This window comes from Schistocerca americana, chromosome 4 (assembly GCF_021461395.2).
Source record: "Schistocerca americana isolate TAMUIC-IGC-003095 chromosome 4, iqSchAmer2.1, whole genome shotgun sequence".
Taxonomy (NCBI): domain Eukaryota; kingdom Metazoa; phylum Arthropoda; class Insecta; order Orthoptera; family Acrididae; genus Schistocerca; species Schistocerca americana.
This window is the reverse complement of record NC_060122.1, coordinates 344,880,724-344,900,901: the sequence shown is the minus strand read 5'-3', so window position 1 is coordinate 344,900,901 and position 20,178 is coordinate 344,880,724. Positions and strand designations below refer to the sequence as shown.

General features: G+C 41.8%; 1 protein-coding gene across 1 annotated transcript in view; it reads left to right on the top strand.

Moving 5' to 3' along the window:
- Positions 1-20,178, top strand: part of LOC124613475 (dynein axonemal heavy chain 6-like) — a 984,594-nt gene that overhangs the window by 431,217 nt on the left and 533,199 nt on the right. The window contains exons 91-92 of the mRNA XM_047142181.1: positions 16,323-16,546; positions 16,964-17,175. Coding sequence (XP_046998137.1) covers positions 16,323-16,546; positions 16,964-17,175 — 436 coding nt within the window. The remainder of the gene's footprint in view (positions 1-16,322; positions 16,547-16,963; positions 17,176-20,178) is intronic.

Genomic DNA, 20,178 nt, shown 5'->3' with positions numbered 1-20,178 from the left:
GTGTACTAATTTATGGAAACTTCACAAAGAGCAGTAGAAATCAATTATAATTACTATTCTGAAACCAAAAAACGTCATAAGTTCCATTTAAAAAATGAACTTAATACCTGCATCTCATTGGAGCAAGTATGACACTCCAACTGAAATGGTGCAAAAGCTTGACCTCTGGAAACCATGAACCACAATAGCAAGAACAATTGCTCCGTTTTCATAGGCAGAGTCACCGATCTTATGGCTCCATTTCACTTCGCAAAATTGTGATTCTTATTTTCTCTTTCTGTTTTTACCAGTAGTCTCACTTTGTATTCACCTTCCCCTTTTTACCGTAATACAATTTTATCCCGCCTATATATACTCAATAATAAGTAACCCACTTCCAAACCATAATAAAAAAAATTTTATTTTCCGCTTTCAACACTACCGCTGCTATAAAATCCACCGTTTCCAGTTCACAAACAGTTCCTTTCACCTATTAAACAACCATTTCGGCTAGTTCTAATAACTTTCGCTTTATTTCCATTTCCATTTTTCCCACATCACTGATCATTTTTAGCAGCTTCCCACAGATTTTAACGTCATTATTTCTTCGTCAGACAATTGTTAGCCTCATTTTCATAATCTGCCACCACAAAACCACTCCTTTTAATACATTTGCACGCAGTTTCTTCGAAATTTTCCCGAATTTCTCCACCCTTTAACATGTTTTGGCGGCAACACAACCACCTAACCTTTGTGCACATCGTTGTTTACCAACCCAAGTTCACCACAGAATCAACATAGCTCAGCTTTTACCAACACTTTTTTGCCTTTTTTCACACCAGAACTCCAGTTGCTTTCTAGTCCACCTTTATCTCTCCCCATATATTTTTATTTTCATTTTCATTTCAGCCTCTTGTCACACTTTCCACCTTCTAATACCATGTCACACTCACAACATCCCCACAACGACCCCATTAAGTTTTATTTACATTCCCTCCGCAAAAATATATATATATATATATATATATATAAAAAATAGAGGGAAACATTCCACATGGGAAAAATTATGTATAAAAACAAAGATGAGGTGACTTACCGAACGAAAGTGCTGGCAGGTCAATAGACACACAAACAAACACAAACATACACACAAAATTCAAGCTTTCGCAACAAACTGTTGCCTCATCAGGAAAGAGGGAAGGAGAGGGGAAGACGAAAGGAAGTGGGTTTTAAGGGAGAGGGTAAGGAGTCATTCCAATCACGGGAGCAGAAAGACTTACCTTAGGGGGAAAAAAGGACAGGTATACACTCGCACACACGCACATATCCATCCACACATACAGACACAAGCAGACATATTTAAAAGACAAAGAGTTTGGGCAGAGATGTCAGTTGAGGCAGAAGTGTAGAGGCAAAGAAGTTGTTGAAAGACAGGTGAGGTATGAGTGGCGGCAACTTGAAATTAGCGGAGATTGAGGCCTGGCGGATGACGAGAAGAGAGGATATACTGAAGGGCAAGTTCCCATCTCCGGAGTTCGGATAGGTTGGTGTTGGTGGGAAGTATCCAGATAACCCGGACGGTGTAACACTGTGCCAAGATGTGCTGGCTGTGCACCAAGGCATGTTTAGCCACAGGGTGATCCTCATTACCAACAAACACTGTCTGCCTGTGTCCATTCATGCAAATGGACAGTTTGTTGCTGGTCATTCCCACATAGAATGCGTCACAGTGTAGGCAGGTCAGTTGGTAAATCACGTGGGTGCTTTCACACGTGGCTCTGCCTTTGATCGTGTACACCTTCCCGGTTACAGGACTGGAGTAGGTGGTGGTGGGAGGGTGCATAGGACCGGTTTTGCATTGGGGGCGGTTACAAGGATAGGAGCCAGAGGGTAGGGAAGGTGGTTTGGGGATTTCATAGGGATGAACTAACAGGTTACGAAGGTTAGGTGGGCGGCGGAAAGACACTCTTGGCGGAGTGGGGAGAATTTCATGAAGGATGGATCTCATTTCAGGGCAGGATTTGAGGAAGTCGTATCCCTGCTGGAGAGCCACATTCAGAGTCTGGTCCAGTCCGGGAAAGTATCCTGTCACAAGTGGGGCACTTTTGTGGTTCTTCTGAACCCACTCCGCCAAGAGTGTCTTTCCGCCGCCCACCTAACCTTCGTAACCTGTTAGTTCATCCCTATGAAATCCCCAAACCACCTTCCCTACCCTCTGGCTCCTATCCTTGTAACCGCCCCCGATGCAAAACCTGTCCTATGCACCCTCCCACCACCACCTACTCCAGTCCTGTAACCGGGAAGGTGTACACGATCAAAGGCAGAGCCACTTGTGAAAGCACCCACGTGATTTACCAACTGACCTGCCTACACCGTGACGCATTCTATGTGGGAATGACCAGCAACAAACTGTCCATTTGCATGAATGGACACAGGCAGACAGTGTTTGTTGGTAATGAGGATCACCCTGTGGCTAAACATGCCTTGGTGCACAGCCAGCACATCTTGGCACAGTGTTACACCGTCCGGGTTATCTGGATACTTCCCACTAACACCAACCTATCCGAACTCCGGAAATGGGAACTTGCCCTTCAGTATATCCTCTCTTCTCGTCATCCGCCAGGCCTCAATCTCCGCTAATTTCAAGTTGCCGCCACTCATACCTCACCTGTCTTTCAACAACTTCTTTGCCTCTGCACTTCTGCCTCAACTGACATCTCTGCCCAAACTCTTTGTCTTTTAAATATGTCTGCTTGTGTCTGTATGTGTGGATGGATATGTGCGTGTGTGCGAGTGTATACCTGTCCTTTTTTCCCCCTAAGGTAAGTCTTTCTGCTCCCGGGATTGGAATGACTCCTTACCCTCTCCCTTAAAACCCACTTCCTTTCGTCTTCCCCTCTCCTTCCCTCTTTCCTGATGAGGCAACAGTTTGTTGCGAAAGCTTGAATTTTGTGTGTATGTTTGTGTTTGTTTGTGTGTCTATTGACCTGCCAGCACTTTCGTTCGGTAAGTCACCTCATCTTTGTTTTTATACATAATTTTTCCCATGTGGAATGTTTCCCTCTATTATTTTTATATATATATATATATATATATATATATATATATATATATATATATATATATATATATATATATATATATATATATATATATATATATAGGGAAACATTCCACATGGGAAAAATATACACTCCTGGAAATTGAAATAAGAACACCGTGAATTCATTGTCCCAGGAAGGGGAAACTTTATTGACACATTCCTGGGGTCAGATACATCACATGATCACACTGACAGAACCACAGGCACATAGACACAGGCAACAGAGCATGCACAATGTCGGCACTAGTACAGTGTATATCCACCTTTCGCAGCAATGCAGGCTGCTATTCTCCCATGGAGACGATCGTAGAGATGCTGGATGTAGTCCTGTGGAACGGCTTGCCATGCCATTTCCACCTGGCGCCTCAGTTGGACCAGCGTTCGTGCTGGACGTGCAGACCGCGTGAGACGACGCTTCATCCAGTCCAAAACATGCTCAATGGGGGACAGATCCAGAGATCTTGCTGGCCAGGGCAGTTGACTTACACCTTCTAGAGCACGTTGGGTGGCACGGGATACATGCGGACGTGCATTGTCCTGTTGGAACAGCAAGTTCCCTTGCCGGTCTAGGAATGGTAGAACGATGGGTTCGATGACGGTTTGGATGTACCGTGCACTATTCAGTGTCCCCTCGACGATCACCAGTGGTGTACGGCCAGTGTAGGAGATCGCTCCCCACACCATGATGCTGGGTGTTGGCCCTGTGTGCCTCGGTCGTATGCAGTCCTGATTGTGGCGCTCACCTGCACAGCGCCAAACACGCATACGACCATAATTGGCACCAAGGCAGAAGCGACTCTCATCGCTGAAGACGACACGTCTCCATTCGTCCCTCCATTCACGCCTGTCGCGACACCACTGGAGGCGGGCTGCACGATGTTGGGGCGTGAGCGGAAGACAGCCTAACGGTGTGCGGGACCGTAGCCCAGCTTCATGGAGATGGTTGCGAATGATCCTCGCTGATACCCCAGGAGCAACAGTGTCCCTAATTTGCTGGGAAGTGGCGGTGCGGTCCCCTACGGCACTGCGTAGGATCCTACGGTCTTGGCGTGCATCCGTGCGTCGCTGCGGTCCGGTCCCAGGTCGACGGGCACATGCACCTTCCGCCGACCACTGGCGACAACATCGATGTACTGTGGAGACCTCACGCCCCACGTGTTGAGCAATTCGGCGGTACGTCCACCCGGCCTCCCACATGCCCACTATACGCCCTCGCTCAAAGTCCGTCAACTGCACATACGGTTCACGTCCACGCTGTCGCGGCATGCTACCAGTGTTAAAGACTGCGATGGAGCTCCGTATGCCACGGAAAACTGGCTGACACTGACGGCGGCGGTGCACAAATGCTGCGCAGCTAGCGCCATTCGACAGCCAACACCGCGGTTCCTGGTGTGTCCGCTGTGCCGTGCGTGTGATCATTGCTTGTACAGCCCTCTCGCAGTGTCCGGAGCGAGTATGGTGGGTCTGACACACCGGTGTCAATGTGTTCTTTTTTCCATTTCCAGGAGTGTATGTAAAAACAAAGATGATGTGACTTACCAACTGAAAGCGCTGGCAGGTCGATAGACACACAAACAAACACAAACATACACACAAAATTCTAGCTTTGGCAACCAACGGTTGCCTCGTCAGGAAAGAGGGAAAGACGAAAGGATGTGGGTTTTAAGGGAGAGGGTAAGGAGTCATTCCAATCCCGGGAGCAGAAAGACTTACTTTAGGGGGAAAAAAGGACGGGTATACACTCGCGCGCACACACACACACATATCCATCCACACATATATATATGTGGTTGATCTACGTAGGCAGAGATACGTTCTGTGGGGGCTTGGTAACCAGCTACAATGGGACTGCCGGGATGATTGGGTTTGTGAATTTTAGGAAGAAGGTAGAAGGTAGTGGTGCGGGGTGTTGGTGGGGTCAGGAGGTTGATGGAGTCAGGTGAAAGGTTTTGTAGGGGGTACTTGATCGTCGGGAGTATGTGGCTGAGGGACTGTGTCAGCTTTCAGACAAGACTACATACAAAGTTTGCCAAGGTAATCCCATTCCTGATGTCCAGGCGGAGCTTCAAGTAATCCTCACATCAAACTGTCCCTTCCTTACAGCCTAGGTCTTCGTGGCAAACGAATCTGCTTCAGTCCGGAATCCCTGAACCATTACACCAACAACCTGAAAACAGCTTTCGCATCCTGCAACTACCCTCCCGACCTGGTACAGAAGCAAATAACCCGAGCCACTTCTTCATCTCCTCAAACCCAGAAACTCCCACAGAAGAACCCCAAAAGTGTCCCACTTGTGACAGGATACTTTCCTGGACTGGATCAGACTCTAAATGTGGCTCTCCAGCAGGGATACGACTTCCTCAACTGCCCTGAAATGAGATCCATCCTTCATGAAATCCTCCCCACTCCACCAAGAGTGTCTTTCCGCCGTCCACCTAACCTTCGTAACCTCTTAGTTCATCCCTATGAAATCCCCAAACCACCTTCCCTACCCTATGGCTCCTACCCTTGTAACCGCCCCCGGTGTAAAACCTGTCCCATGCACCCTCCCACCACCACCTACTCCAGTCCTGTAACCCGGAAGGTGTACACGATCAACGGCAGAGCCATGTGTGAAAGCACCCACGTGATTTACCGACTGACCTGCCTACACTGTGAAGCTTTCTATGTGGGAATGACCAGCAACAAACTGTCCATTCACATGAATGGACACAGGCAGACAGTGTTTGTTGGTAATGAGGATCACCCTGTGGCTAAACATGCCTTGGTGCACAGCCAGCACATCTTGGCACAGTGTTACACCATCCGGGTTATCTGGATACTTCCCACTAACACCAACCTGTCAGAACTTCGGAGATGGGAACTTGCCCTTCAGTATATTCTCTCTTCTCGTTATCCGCCAGGCCTCAATCCCCGCTAATTTCAATTTGCTGCCGCTCATACCTCACCTCTCTTTCAACATCTTTGCCTCTATACTTCTACATCTACATCTACATCTACATCCATACTCCGCAAGCCACCTGACGGTGCGTGGCGGAGGGTACCTTGACTACCTCTACCGGTTCTCCCTTCTATTCCAGTCTCGTATTGTTCGTGGAAAGAAGGATTGTCGGTATGCCTCTGTGTGGGCTCTAATCTCTCTGATTTTATCCTCATGGTCTCTTCGCAAGATATACGTAGGAGGGAGCAATATACTGCTTGACTCTTCGGTGAAGGTATGTTCTCGAAACTTTGACAAAAGCCCGTACCGAGCTACTGAGCGTCTCTCCTGCAGAGTCTTCCACTGGAGTTTATGTATCATCCACGTAATGCTTTCACGATTACTAAATGATCCTGTAACGAAGCGCGCTGCTCTCCGTTGGATCTTCTCTATATCTTCTATCAACCCTATCTGGTATGGATCCCACACTGCTGAGCAGTATTCAAGCAGTGGGCGAACAAGTGTAATGTAACCTACTTCCTTTGTTTTCGGATTGCATTTCCTTAGGATTCTTCCAATGAATCTCAGTCTGGCATCTGCTTTACCGACGATCAACATTATATGATCATTCCATTTTAAATCACTCCTAATGCGTACTCCCAGATAATTTGTGGTATTAACTGCTTCCAGTTGCTGACCTGCTATTTTGTAGCCAAATGATAAGGGATCTATCTTTCTGTGTATTCGCAGCACATTACATTTGTCTACATTGAGATTCAATTGCCATTCCCTGCTCCATGCGTCAATTCGCTGCAGATCCTCCTGCATTTCAGTACAATTTTCCATTGTTACAACCTCTCGATACACCACAGCATCATCTGCAAAAAGCCTCAGTGAACTTCCGATGTCATCCACAAGGTCATTTATGTATATTGTGAATAGCAACGGCCCTATGACACTTCCCTGCGGCACACCTGAAATCACTCTTACTTCGGAAGACTTCTCTCCATTGAGAATGACATGCTGCGTCCTGTTATCTAGGAACTCCTCAATCCAATCACACAATTGGTCTGATAGTCCATATGCTCTTACTTTGTTCATTAAACGACTGTGGGGAACTGTATCGAACGCCTTGCGGAAGTCAAGAAACACGGCATCTACCTGTGAACCCGTGTCTATTGCCCTCTGAGTCTCGTGGACGAATAGCGCGAGCTGGGTTTCACATGACGGTCGTTTTCGAAACCCGTGCTGATTCCTACAGAGTAGATTTCTAGTCTCCAGAAAAGTCATTATACTCGAACACAATACGTGTTCCAAAATTCTACAACTGATCGACGTTAGAGATATAGGTCTATAGTTCTGCACATCTGCTCGACATCCCTTCTTGAAAACGGGGATGACCTGTGCCCTTTTCCAATCCTTTGGAACACTACGCTCTTCTAGAGACCTACGGTACACCGCTGCAAGAAGGGGGGCAAGTTCCTCCGCGTACTCTGTGTAAAATTGAACTGGTATCCCATCAGATCCAGAGGGCTTTCTTCTTTTGAGCGATTTTAATTGTTTCTCTATCCCTTTGTCGTCTATTTCGATATCTACCATTTTGTCATCTGTGCGACAATCTAGAGAAGGAACTACAGTGCAATCTTCCTCTGTGAAACAACTTTGGAAAAAGACATTTAGTATTTTGGCCTTTAGTCTGTCATCCTCTGTTTCAGTACCATTTTGGTCACAGAGTGTCTGGACACTTTGTTTTGATTCACCTACCGCTTTTACATAAGACCAAAATTTCTTAGGATTTTCTGCCAAGTCAGTACATAGAACTTTACTTTCGAATTCATTGAACGCCTCTCGCATAGCCCTCCTCACACTACATTTTGCTTCGCGTAATTTTTGTTTGTCTGCAAGGCTTTGGCTATGTTTATGTTTGCTGTGAAGTTCCCTTTGCTTCCGCAGCAGTTTTCTAACTCGGTTGTTGTACCACGGTGGCTCTTTTCCATCTCTTACGATCTTGCTTGGCACATACTCATCTAACGCATTATGTACGACGGTTTTGAACTTTGTCCACTGATCCTCAACACTATCTGTACTTGAGACAAAACTTTTGTGTTGAGCCAACAGGTACTCTGAAATCTGCTTTTTGTCACTTTTTCTAAACAGAAAAATCTTCCTACCCTTTTTAATATTCCTATTTACGGCTGAAATCATCGATGCCGTAACCGCTTTATGATCGCTGATTCCCTGTTCTGCGTTAACTTTTTCAAATAGTTCGGGTCTGTTTGTCACCAGAAGGTCTAATATGTTATCGCCACGAGTCGGTTCTCTGTTTAACTGCTCAAGGTAGTTTTCAGATAAAGCACTTAAAAAAATTTCACTAGATTCTTTGTCCCTGCCACCCGTTATGAACGTCTGAGTCTCCCAGACTATATCCGGCAAATTAAAATCTCCACCCAGAACTATAACATGGTGGGGAAATCTACTCGAAATATTTTCCAAATTATCCTTCAGGTGCTCAGCCACAACAGCTGCTGAGCCAGGAGGCCTATAGAGACATCCAATTACCATGTCTGAGCCTGCTTTAACCGTGACCTTCACCCAAATCATTTCACATTTCGGATCTCAATCAATTTCCTTCGATACTATTGCACTTCTTATCACTATAAACACGCCTCCCCTTTCACTGTCCAGCCTGTCTCTGCAGTATACATTCCAATCTGAGTTTAGGATTTCATTACTATTTACGTCTGGTTTCAGCCAACTTTCTGTCCCTAGTACTATATGAGCATTGTGACCGTTTGTTAATGAGAGCAGTTCTGGGACCTTTCTGTAGACACTCCTGCAGTTTACTATTAGCACATTAATATTGTTATTCCCTGCTGCATTTTGCCTACTCCTACCTAGCTGCGTCTCAGGAGGCGTCTTGTCGGGCCTAGGGAGGGGATTCTCTAGCCTAAAAAACCGCCATGTGCACTCCACATGTACTCCGCTACCCTCCTAGCCGCTTCCGGCGTGTAGTGCACGCCTGACCTATTCAGGGGGACCCTACATTTCTCCACCCGATAGCGGAGGTCGAGAAATTTGCACCCCAGATCTCCGCAGAATCGTCTGAGCCTCTGGTTTAAGCCTTCCACTCGGCTCCAAACCAGAGGACCGCGATAGGTTCTGGGAACGATGCTACAAATAGTTAGCTCTGATTTCACCCTGCGAGCGAGGCTTTCCGCCTTCACCAATTCCGCCAACCGCCCGTACAAACTGAGTATGACCTCTGAACCCAGACGGCAGGAGTCATTGGTGCCGACATGAGCAACAATTTGCAGTCGGATGCACCCAGTGCTCTCTATCGCCGCCGGTAGGGCCTCCTCCACATCTCGGATGAGACCCCCCCGGCAAGCAGACAGAGTGAACACTGGCCTTCTTCCCCGACCTTCCCGCTATTTCCCTAAGGGGCTCCATCACCTGCCTAACGTTGGAGCTCCCAATAACTAATAAACCCCTCCCTCCGTGTGCCTGCTCGGACCTTGCTGAAGGAGCAGCCACATGTCCACTCACAGGCAGAGCGGGCGATGCCACACGGCCAGCCTCCACATTGACCCTCCGCCTCGTGCGCCGCAAACGCCGCTGAACCCGCTACTCCCCTTGGGGAGAGGGTGGCCCAACCGCGCCCAGTACACGCGAAGATGTCTCGGCAGCAGGGACAGTGGGTGAAGCATGTAACACCTGGGGTGTACCTTGTGACGCACCAGACTCCCCACTGCCGCTACACTCCGAGGCAGCAGCCTGAGGACGGCTGACCGCGGCCATCAACACGCTCAGCTTTTCGCGAACAGTGGCCAGCTCCTCCTGCGTCCGTACACAGCAGTCACACATCCTATCCATCCTAAGGAATCAATTTACTGAAGAGAGTTAATCAACCTTTAACTAGACTGCTAATTCACTAAAGGCGGCTGTTTATTCACTAAACTGTGGTTGCTAGGCACTTCTTGTAGAAAACAATGAAAATAGCACTACCTGTCTCTGGACTGTATTGCAAACAAACACTAGCACTAGTGGCACTATGGTTGACTAAAGGGACTCCCTCTGACTGTATTCAAAACAAACACAAAATCTATGGAACTATTAATAGCACTCGACAATTAAAGCTTCCTAAAAGCAAATACACACGGAAGAAGAAGTGACAAGTAAGAAAAATACAGTTAATACTTAAATTAAGGTAGCTCGCTGCACAGCAGACGTGAAGCAGACAGCAGTTACGACGACACTGACTCTACTTCCGCCTCGACTGACCTCTGTGCCCAATCTCTTTGCCTTTACAAATGTCTGCTTGTGTCTGTGTATGTACGGATGGATATATGTGTGTGTGCTAGTGTATACCTGTCCTTTTTTCCCCTAAGGTAAGTCTTTCTGCTCCCGGGATTGGAATGACTCCTTACCCTCTCCCTTAAAACCCACATCCTTTCGTCGTTCCCTCTCCTTCCCTCTTTCCTGATGAAGCAACCGTTGGTTGCGAAAGCTTGAATTTTGTGTGTATGTTTGTGTTTGTTTGTGTGTCTATCGACCTGCCAGCACTTTCGTTTGGTAAGTCATATCAGTGTGCGTGTATTTTTAACATTTCCTCCTATACCACTGGACCAATTTCAGCCAGATTTGGTACATATATATATATATATAAAAAAACAAAGATGATGTGACTTACCATACGAAAGCGCTGGCAGGTTGATAGAAACCCAAACAAACACATACATACACACAAAATTCTAGCTTTCGCAACCAATGGTTGCTTCGTCAGGAAAGAGGGAAGGAGAGCGAAAGACGAAAGGATGTGGGTTTTAAGGGAGAGGGTAAGGAGTCATTCCAATCCCGGGAGCGGAAAGACTTACCTTAGGGGGAAAAAAGGACAGGTATACACTCTCACACACACACTTATCCATCCGCACATACACAGACACAAGCAGACATTTATATATGTAAACACACACACAAACACACAGTTTAAACATGATTGAGTTTGAACATGGTTGTCATGTTGATTGTGCATACATCATGATATGTTGTGTATTTTCAAATGCTGTGTTAAACAAAAAACATATTTTGCACTATAGCATCAGTCGTGATATAAGTTCATGCTTTGTATAATCGTGGCAGTAGTATCCTTGTTCAGACAATCACTCCCCCTAATGTCTGTAGATATCTACGTGGATAAAACTACATTTCTGAGAATTTTTGGAAGTTTATGAGCATCATGCATAACGTTATTTCATAGTAAAATTGTAGGAGTAACATCAGATTTGGCGAAAATGTTTCACCTTAACTGTAGTGTAGCTATTTACAAAGTTATCACAATATTTACACCTGTTTTACCACATTTTGATCAGTTTGTTCTAAGTAAGTGTTTGATAAGTATATTATCTTGCAGTGGAATTTGGTGTGATAAAATATTGTGTTTTATGCCAACTATGCCTGTCAGTTGGGTAAAATTTAGTTTCTTTTTTTTTCAACAACAGTGCATATGGTTTCCATTTGTGATAAATTTTTCAGTTTCTGGAATAAGTTTGTTAATCATTATAACTTTGAGACAAAATGAAAAAACAAGAAAGGAAAAAGATAGCAAAAGTTCGTGTTTCAGGTTCCATGTATCTCCAGAAGATCAGTAAGTTGTATCACATTTTTTCTCTTGGTGTAGCAAAAATCACATCGTTGGCTGTTAGTCACTTCAGTTCGTAAGGGGAACTTGTAATCCTTGTAGCATGAAAGATCAAGAAAAAGATCATCAGGATTGTTTACTTATGTGCTAAACATTATACCATGTAGTTCCACTCTGAGTGCTGTTCTCAAGCACAGTATTCATTGGTTGCCTTTTGTAAGCTTCTGGAAATCACTGTCACTGCTATGAAGTCTAGGGAAGACTACTGACAGACATGTATCAGAAATACCCAATGTATCTCACATAAACTTCACTGTGAATGACATGTCAAGGCTCTGAATAGCAGAGGCAGTGACCAGGCAGATGACAACTACTGTACTGTAAGCTGACTCACTGTGCTATTGAGCTCGATCACAATCCTGACCTGTAGCACCAACGGGGAAGTTCGATGAGCATAATTTTGTGTGTTTTTGCTCCTACATGGTTGCCTCTATCTCATGGTAAGCCACATACTCATCCTCTTTAATCATGTTGCACATAGCATTGATATTTTTTGGAACAAAAAACAGGATCGATCAACTTTCACGAAATTCACCATTGACAGAACACAACCATGACTAAATTTTGCAAACCAGTTGTAAACAGTCTTTGCTGGAGTTGGCTGATTACCAAAAGCAGAGCAAAGTAATTTGAGGCATTGTTATTGTGTTAGACCATTTTCATAAATTATAAAAAAATTGTCCCAGAAAAACCTTCACATGAAATTTCTAGTTTTACACAACACTGGTTGTTTAAATGCTCACTGTCTCCAATACACTGTATAAATTCTGTGTAAATGAAGGAAATTAAATGTACAGTACAATGTTTATTCAATAATTTGTGGTAATGAATTTTATCAGTCCTTAAAATACCACAAATGTGTAACAGCAAGTAGAAACTCATCAAAAAACTGAAATTGATATCTCTGTACAGAGTAATTGACCCATTTTCTGACATGCTACAACCATAAGTTATACATCAAAACATATGTTTTTGAGAGATCTTTCCTTTGCGCTCACCCAGAAAAAAAGCAAAAGTTGTAGAACAAATGAATTAAACCAAAAACTGTAAAGTACAGTGAAAGATGTTGAAATCTCACATATGGGTCTGTGCATGAACATACACACAAGTTTTCCTTCACCTGTAGTACTTATTTACACCAATTAATACGAAATAAAGTTAAGTCTACTGTGATTTCAGTGTTTCTCTGTTCCAGCAATTTGTTACATTTATAATAATCAGTGCTATCACAATGCATCAAATACTATTGAGGACTGCAACAAAGACAAACAAGCCATCACACAATTGTTCACTGAACATGTCCTGTCCTGTTAATTGTAGTGCGGTACACAGCAAATGGAGCAGCCTACACTGGCAGCAGTTGATAGAGGCACAATATGCCCCAGTTTCAGCCAACAGGTTCTGAGCAAGACTATTGTAAGTAAAATTAATGGATGATAGTCAAGGGCATACAAGGTATTAACTACATGAATTAAACCTAAGTGGTGGAAGCTGCGGTCACTCCATTTGCTATACACTGAAGACATCAGCTGTACTTTGGAACAAACCATCAAATAAGCTTGCTGTTTATCACTCAATATGCTAAAAGCTACTATGTTAGCTTGTACATAACCATGCCATGCAGCAAATGGATGCAGATGGAAAACAAACATCCGAGATGTTAGAAACATCCAAGATGATGGAATCCTGCCGTTTCCACTGTATTTCATAGTTTTCAATTTATGTCACGATGTAGACTATAAATTCTTGCTATTTTCAAGGTTAATATAAAATTAAAACCACATGTTTTAAGGTATAATTTGTGGTGGAAGTGTGTTGGGAAATGGCTCACTTGCCTCATACATCATTATCAGAAGTGACAGTCTTTTCAGTTACTAACACTACAGTGTTACTAATGGCACATCCCTCCCTTTTACCTAGGGCTATTATATGACATAAAATTTTGAAATTTCTTTCTTGTTAATTTAAGGATTTGTGATTTGAACGTCAGTGGATGTTACGAGTGTTAGTAAAATTGCTACCTAGTAGGAGAAGAATGAAATTCTTGCACCGACTTTCACTTACAGCGTCTGTGCCTGTTTGTACTTTATAATTCAGTACTTCAGTAATTTCAAAGGTTTTGTATGCCAAGGCCTGTAAATATATTATGTAGTGAGCTAAACAAAATGTGTTTGGTGGGCACAGAGTGGTGGCAGGGATTAGCACTAAGGGGAGGGGAAAGGATCTCATGCCGTGCTAAAAACACATTTTTCATGCAGAACAGCTCATGTACACTATTCTACCAAACACTATAAACTGCATAGCCTAGCAGTTGTTGGATTGTAATTCTGCAGTGAAGTAAATGTTACAAGCTGTGTTGGCAATGCCGATCATGGGTTACATCAGCAGTTTCTCTCTCACATCTCCCCTCTCAGCAATAGCCTAAAATATTGTCACTCATGGCTAAGTCTGGAGAATAGGGTGGATGAGGAACTAATTCAAAGCTCGATTCATGTACTTTTCAGTTGTTATTGCTGATGTGGGGGTTGGGGGATGGTGTATTACCCTGATGAAAGATTATTATTTTGTGTGCCAACCTTGGTCTTTTTTGAGCCAATGCAAGTTTCATATCATCCAAGAATGAAAAATAATAGGGTCCAATTACGATTCTGAATTTTTCCAAGTAATCTGTGAGGACAATACCTTGGGAGTCCCAAAACGCAGTGGCCATCACCTTACCAGTTGACAAAATAGTCTTCAGTGTGCTTTCACCAGCTATTGAATTTTGTTTTGACTGCCATTTTGACTGTGGTGTAAAATAACGGATCCAGGTTTCATAAGTCACAAATCGACACAAAATTTCTTGGAGATTCTGGTTAAATATCACCATACCATGTGCTGAAATGTTATGCCGGATGTGCTTTTGGTGATTTGTGAGCAATCATGGCATCAACTTCACACACAGCTTCTTCACAGCCAATTCTGGATGTAGGATATGCACTCAATAAGTTGAAATGCCTACAGTCTCAGCAATTTCATGAATTTTGGTCTTGCACTACTGCATCACAGATTCTGACAATAGATTCCTTTGTGTTGACCTGAACTGGATGGCTGGAGCACACTTCATCTTCAGCACAACCACATTTCAAATCATATTAACCCAAAAGTAAATGGTCTTCGAATATGGTACAGAGACCACATGAACTTCATTGAATTCTATTTTGATTTGTGTGGCAGTCCAATACTGACAGGCAACTCAGTTCTCTCCATTTCAGTCACAGTCAAGTCACTGACCAATTCAGATGACTGTCAACAGTGAACTGTACACTGCACATTGTGGAAATTCTTTATACAAGCTTACCACCCACAAAGGCACAACAAAAATGTTCCATTATTTCATAAAAATTTACCAGACTTATCAAATCACCTTCATAGACAAGCAGTTTGTTGACAGTGAGCATTTAAACAACCAGTGTTGTGTAAAACTGGAAATTTCATGTGAAGGTTTTTCTGGGACAATTTTTTAATAATTTATGAAAATGGTCTAACACAATAACAATGCCTCAAATTACTTTGCTCTGCTTTTGGTAATCAGCCAACTCCAGCAAAGACTGTTTACAACTGGTTTGCAAAACAAGCAATTTTAGTGCATTTGTTTTTATGAGCACACTGCTGGCTACCTGAAAAGCTTTTCCTAATGGTCTTTTATAAAACACTTTTTTGACAATTTTGGCTTTGTAAATGATTTTTTAAATTAGTGTGGAGCAGAATACAAACCTTTTAATTGGTTACCCACTAATATGAGGTGTGATATTAGATATCCCCAGAAATTGAATAATAAATAAATAAAATCCTACGCTACTATCCACTTTGTTCTGTATAGGATATTAGTCTCTACATGATAGCAAGAAAAAAAAAAGATTGATTCTGTGATTTAAATACTGACTGCACACTCAACTGGAGGACGTCTTTGAAAACTCCTTTTCTTCATTTCTGGTTTAGGTCCATGTATCACTCTGATTTGAAGCAATCTGGTTTCCTGTTATGTTATTGTTATAAACATATTTTTTCATTGAGTAGTGTTTTTTGAATTTTATTAGTGATTCAAAACTGAAGCTTGCAAAGAGTGCCACTTTCCTAGCTCTTAATTTTGTCTTTATTGGTATGATTTCCTTTTACATTCTGTTGGAATAATAATTTCGATGGCATATGACAATAACAAGCTTTTATCTTTCTAAGAACTAAGTGTTCACATATGGCAGCCTCCTACTAATAAGCTGATGGCCCTGTGATTCCTCGTAAGTCTATTAGTGAGACCAGAATATAAGAGAGTAAAATTATCATTTTTAAATGAGGTTTGATATTTCAACCTCCAGTATTATTAGTATTTCACACTGCACTGCTAAACAAACTCTTCATGTTTACCTTCCCCACTTGTTTGACATAAAAGAATTCACATTTACCTTTCCCACTTGTTTGACACAAAAGAATAATACCAAAAGCTATGAAATATTAATAAACATCCAGTTTCACTTTTGCACATGATGATCATATTTATTTTCACTTTTCTGGCTACCATTTTTACATTTTACTTGATTTTGACTGTGTCGAGTTATATAAATTTATACTATATTACTTTTTAGGCAGATATCAGCAAAGCTACTATGCTTTGTGGGCTGATGGAGAGTCTAATTATGTCACCTGGAAGTATTGATAAAACGTCTGATGCTTCTCGAATAAAAAATTTCCTCTGCCAGGCCTATGTGTTTTCATATCTTTGGTCCCTTGGTGGCAACCTCACTGATGCATCCCAAGAAAAATTTGAAATCTTCGTGAAGGAGCAGTTTGATGACCATCCAGATGCACGGTACAATATTTCCTATATTCCAAACTTCAGAACATGAGTAGTTTTATGCTTTTATATATGTGTGGATTCAAAAGAACAAAAGTTTTCATCTATTATTATGCAAGATCAGTGAGTGTAATAGAAAACACCTTGTAGTTGAAAAATACATTAGTGGACCACCCGTAGCAAATGCTCCTTTGTTTTGAACACAGGTGAATGGTATGTAATAATCGTTTGTAACCTCATTGAGACTTATTATTATTATTATTTCCTTCTTTAATTTAAATTAAATTTAGTCATGAGATAGAAATACTGTTTTATTATGAAATATATTATCTGCTGTTTCTTAATATGATGTAAGATCTATATTCTTTCTAGATACTATTGTGGTATTTTGTTAATTTCATTCTATAATCCTTAATTGATTCCCAATTACAGTTTGCCAGCTGCTGATGATCTGTGGAGTGTGTATGTAAACATTCCACAAAAAAGAATGAGCCTTTGGAGCAGCATAGTGCCGGCTTTTCAATTTGATCGGGAAATGCCTTTTTTTGAAATGTTAGTACCAACTACTGATACTGTCCGTTTTGGTTATGTAACTGAGAGGTTACTTTCTGTCAAGAGGCATGTCTTACTCACAGGAGACACAGGTACTAATTTGTTGTGTAATCTTTAAAATATAGAAGAACACTTTAGTTCTTTCCTCTTGTGCTAATTGCTTATTGATCTCTTTGTTAAGTAACAAATGATAACATTCACTATCGGAACATTAGACAGAATTTCTGCTTACTAAATCATTAGACATAAACAGACAAAATGGTTACATCAAGCCAATCATTTAGGAACCACAAGCTCCTCCATCCTCAAAACTATATGAAAGATTTATAGATGAAAGTACAAATCAGAACTGAAGTAAGAAAGGTGAACAAAAGGAAGGATTAGTTACCAGAAACAAGATACACCAAGAGAAAAATGCTCCTAACAAACTGGATAAACATAAAAAATTAAACACATAGATTATAAAAGGTAGAACAAAGGGGATAATAAATCAGTCTAAAATAAGGGCAAATATGGGAGAAGTAAAATAGATGTAGACAACTACATGATAGTTACAAGTTGAGGTGATTTGATGAAAGAAAATCAGTACACATAATGTGTTGCCCTCATCCAGATGCAATATCTTCTATTTGATGCCACTTCAGCAGCTTGCATTCAGTTTTTATGCATCTATGTTCCAGCAGCTTCTAACTTGGGCCCATTAGGCAATCAAACACAGAATCTCCATGTTAGTAACCATCAACACTAGCCATTAGCCTATGCATATGGAGTACATGCAGTGCAGTAAGTCCCAGCTGATAAATTATGAAGGACGTGGTCAGTAGGATATCAAGGAAATCCTGCTCAATAGCATGTGATAAAAACAAAACAAGAAATGTTCCTATCATAGCACAAAAAGAGGTGAATACATCCTGGGCAGATTAGGAATTAAAACAAAGGGAACTAGCTTCAAGAAAGATAAATATGTACCAATGGATAGCTATTTTCTCTTTTCCTAACTACTTACCAATGAGCATGAAAAACTGATTAACCCATGGCAAGGAAGGAGGATATAGATCTGTTTTCAGATGACTGCAGATTCAAGAAATTTTCGGGAGTAAGTAGTGGACTATGTGTGTGTGGTATAGCATTGTTACTGAGTGACATTTTGATAACATACCAACTGAGAGAGAAAGGTGCACAGATTTTAAACTGTTTAAATCTTTTATGAAATGCTGAGCAATCTACATATTATGTCATATTTTGTTGCAGTACCTTCTCATGATCTTAAAGCAATGATGTTGATGTAATACTGCAGAAGGATGTTAAATGTCATCATTAAAAAAGAAATTTACAAATCCTAAGCAGTGGTCTTTATCAGTGGCATGTGGAGAGCAACAGTCTCAGTTAAAAGGAAATGAAAGTATGGAATTGGATGGGACAGTAAATTTGAAGGCACAATATAGTCTCCTTTCAGTTATTTGCATCATTATCTGTAGTCAAAGTTATTTGTGCAGTGTTACCACAAAACTACATATTGGCTCAGGAAGAGGAAATAGTAGTATAGATATTGATATTTTTATGTCTTAAGCAGAATGTGCTGTTATCCAGATTTCTGCACTAAGGACCAATGATTTGTGCCTGCACACACCGTTTTGTCGATGGCAAATAGCTCTCCTGGAATTTTCCTCAATTAGTCACTATAATCACTGCAAGACAATATGAGGTACTCCATTGAAATGCTTGCCTGCATTACTCAAGTGATACCTAAACCCTAACCAGCTTCTCTTCTGATTTTCTGCTTTCCATGGTTTTCTGTTTACAAACATAGATTACAGTAGGAACAAAATTTCTAGAAATTCTGCAGGCCCATACATTTTCAAGCAGCACCAGGAACTCCACAGAAAATACTAGGTCATTCAATAAGTAGTGCTACACTTTTTCTCACAACATAATGATTTTATTTGTAATTTAAATGCACCATATTGGTTTCCAAATCTTTGGCTATAAAACTTTTTTTCAGTGTAATTTCCACTTATCTCTATGGCCTTATACCACATTAATGTGAGAGCCTGTATGCCATCATGCTACCACTGTACCAATCTGTGTCTCAGCCAATTTCATGTTAATCACATAGCTGTAGTGCTGCCTATCAAATCCATGCTTCTGTGGACCAAAGTGATGGAAGTCAGAATGTGTGAGGTCCAGGCTGTAGGTGGATGAGGAAGAACAGTCCACTGAAGTTTTGTGATCTCCTCTTGGATGCACAGACTAGGATGTGACATTGCATGATCATGGAGAAGGAGCACACCATTTTTATTTTTGTGGCCGTATACAAGCTGTAATTATTTCTTCAGTTTCCTAAGAATTTCAGAACATGCAATGGAACTGAACATTTGACCATGAGAGAAAAAAAAACCTCTTCTGAGTCCCAAAAGCTTATCACACAGATTAACCCCTTCATCTTGGATGATTGTAGTCATGATCTGATCAGCTGATGATACTATTCTGAACTTATTTGAAAGAGATGTGCGGTGCCACTCTGTGGATTTATTCAATAAGGAATCATCAATGTCAGCCTTGTAACAAACAAGCAGTTTTGCATAGATGTTACCTCTTTCCTGTTTAAGCTCCTTAGTTAGGCTTCAAGAAATCCAGTGGACACAAACCTTTGAATATATTAACTTATGGAGATCTATGTCAGTGCTACCAACAGAAATGTCAAGTTGAGCATTGGGCTGCTTGATTGTTATTCATCTGTGTGTAAGCACTAGCAATAGAGATGTCAAGTTGAACATTGAGTTGCTTGATTGTTATTCATCTGTGTCTAAGCACTAGCAACAGACATGCCAAGTTGAACATTGGGTTGCTTGATTGCTGTTCATCCATCACCTCAAATAAGTGTGTCTACATGTTGCAACATTGCAATCATCACTGCTGTGTACAGTCCGACTGCACACAGGTGATGAAAATTGATTTCCTTCTCCTTTTCCTGTTGATGACAGATGTTGCCTAGCAAGTTATTTTGCTTTTGTCCATTATCAGTGCACAAAGATATTCTGTAAATGCCTGTAAAGATTTGAGAAAATCAATAGCTGCTTTGTGCTTGGAACACA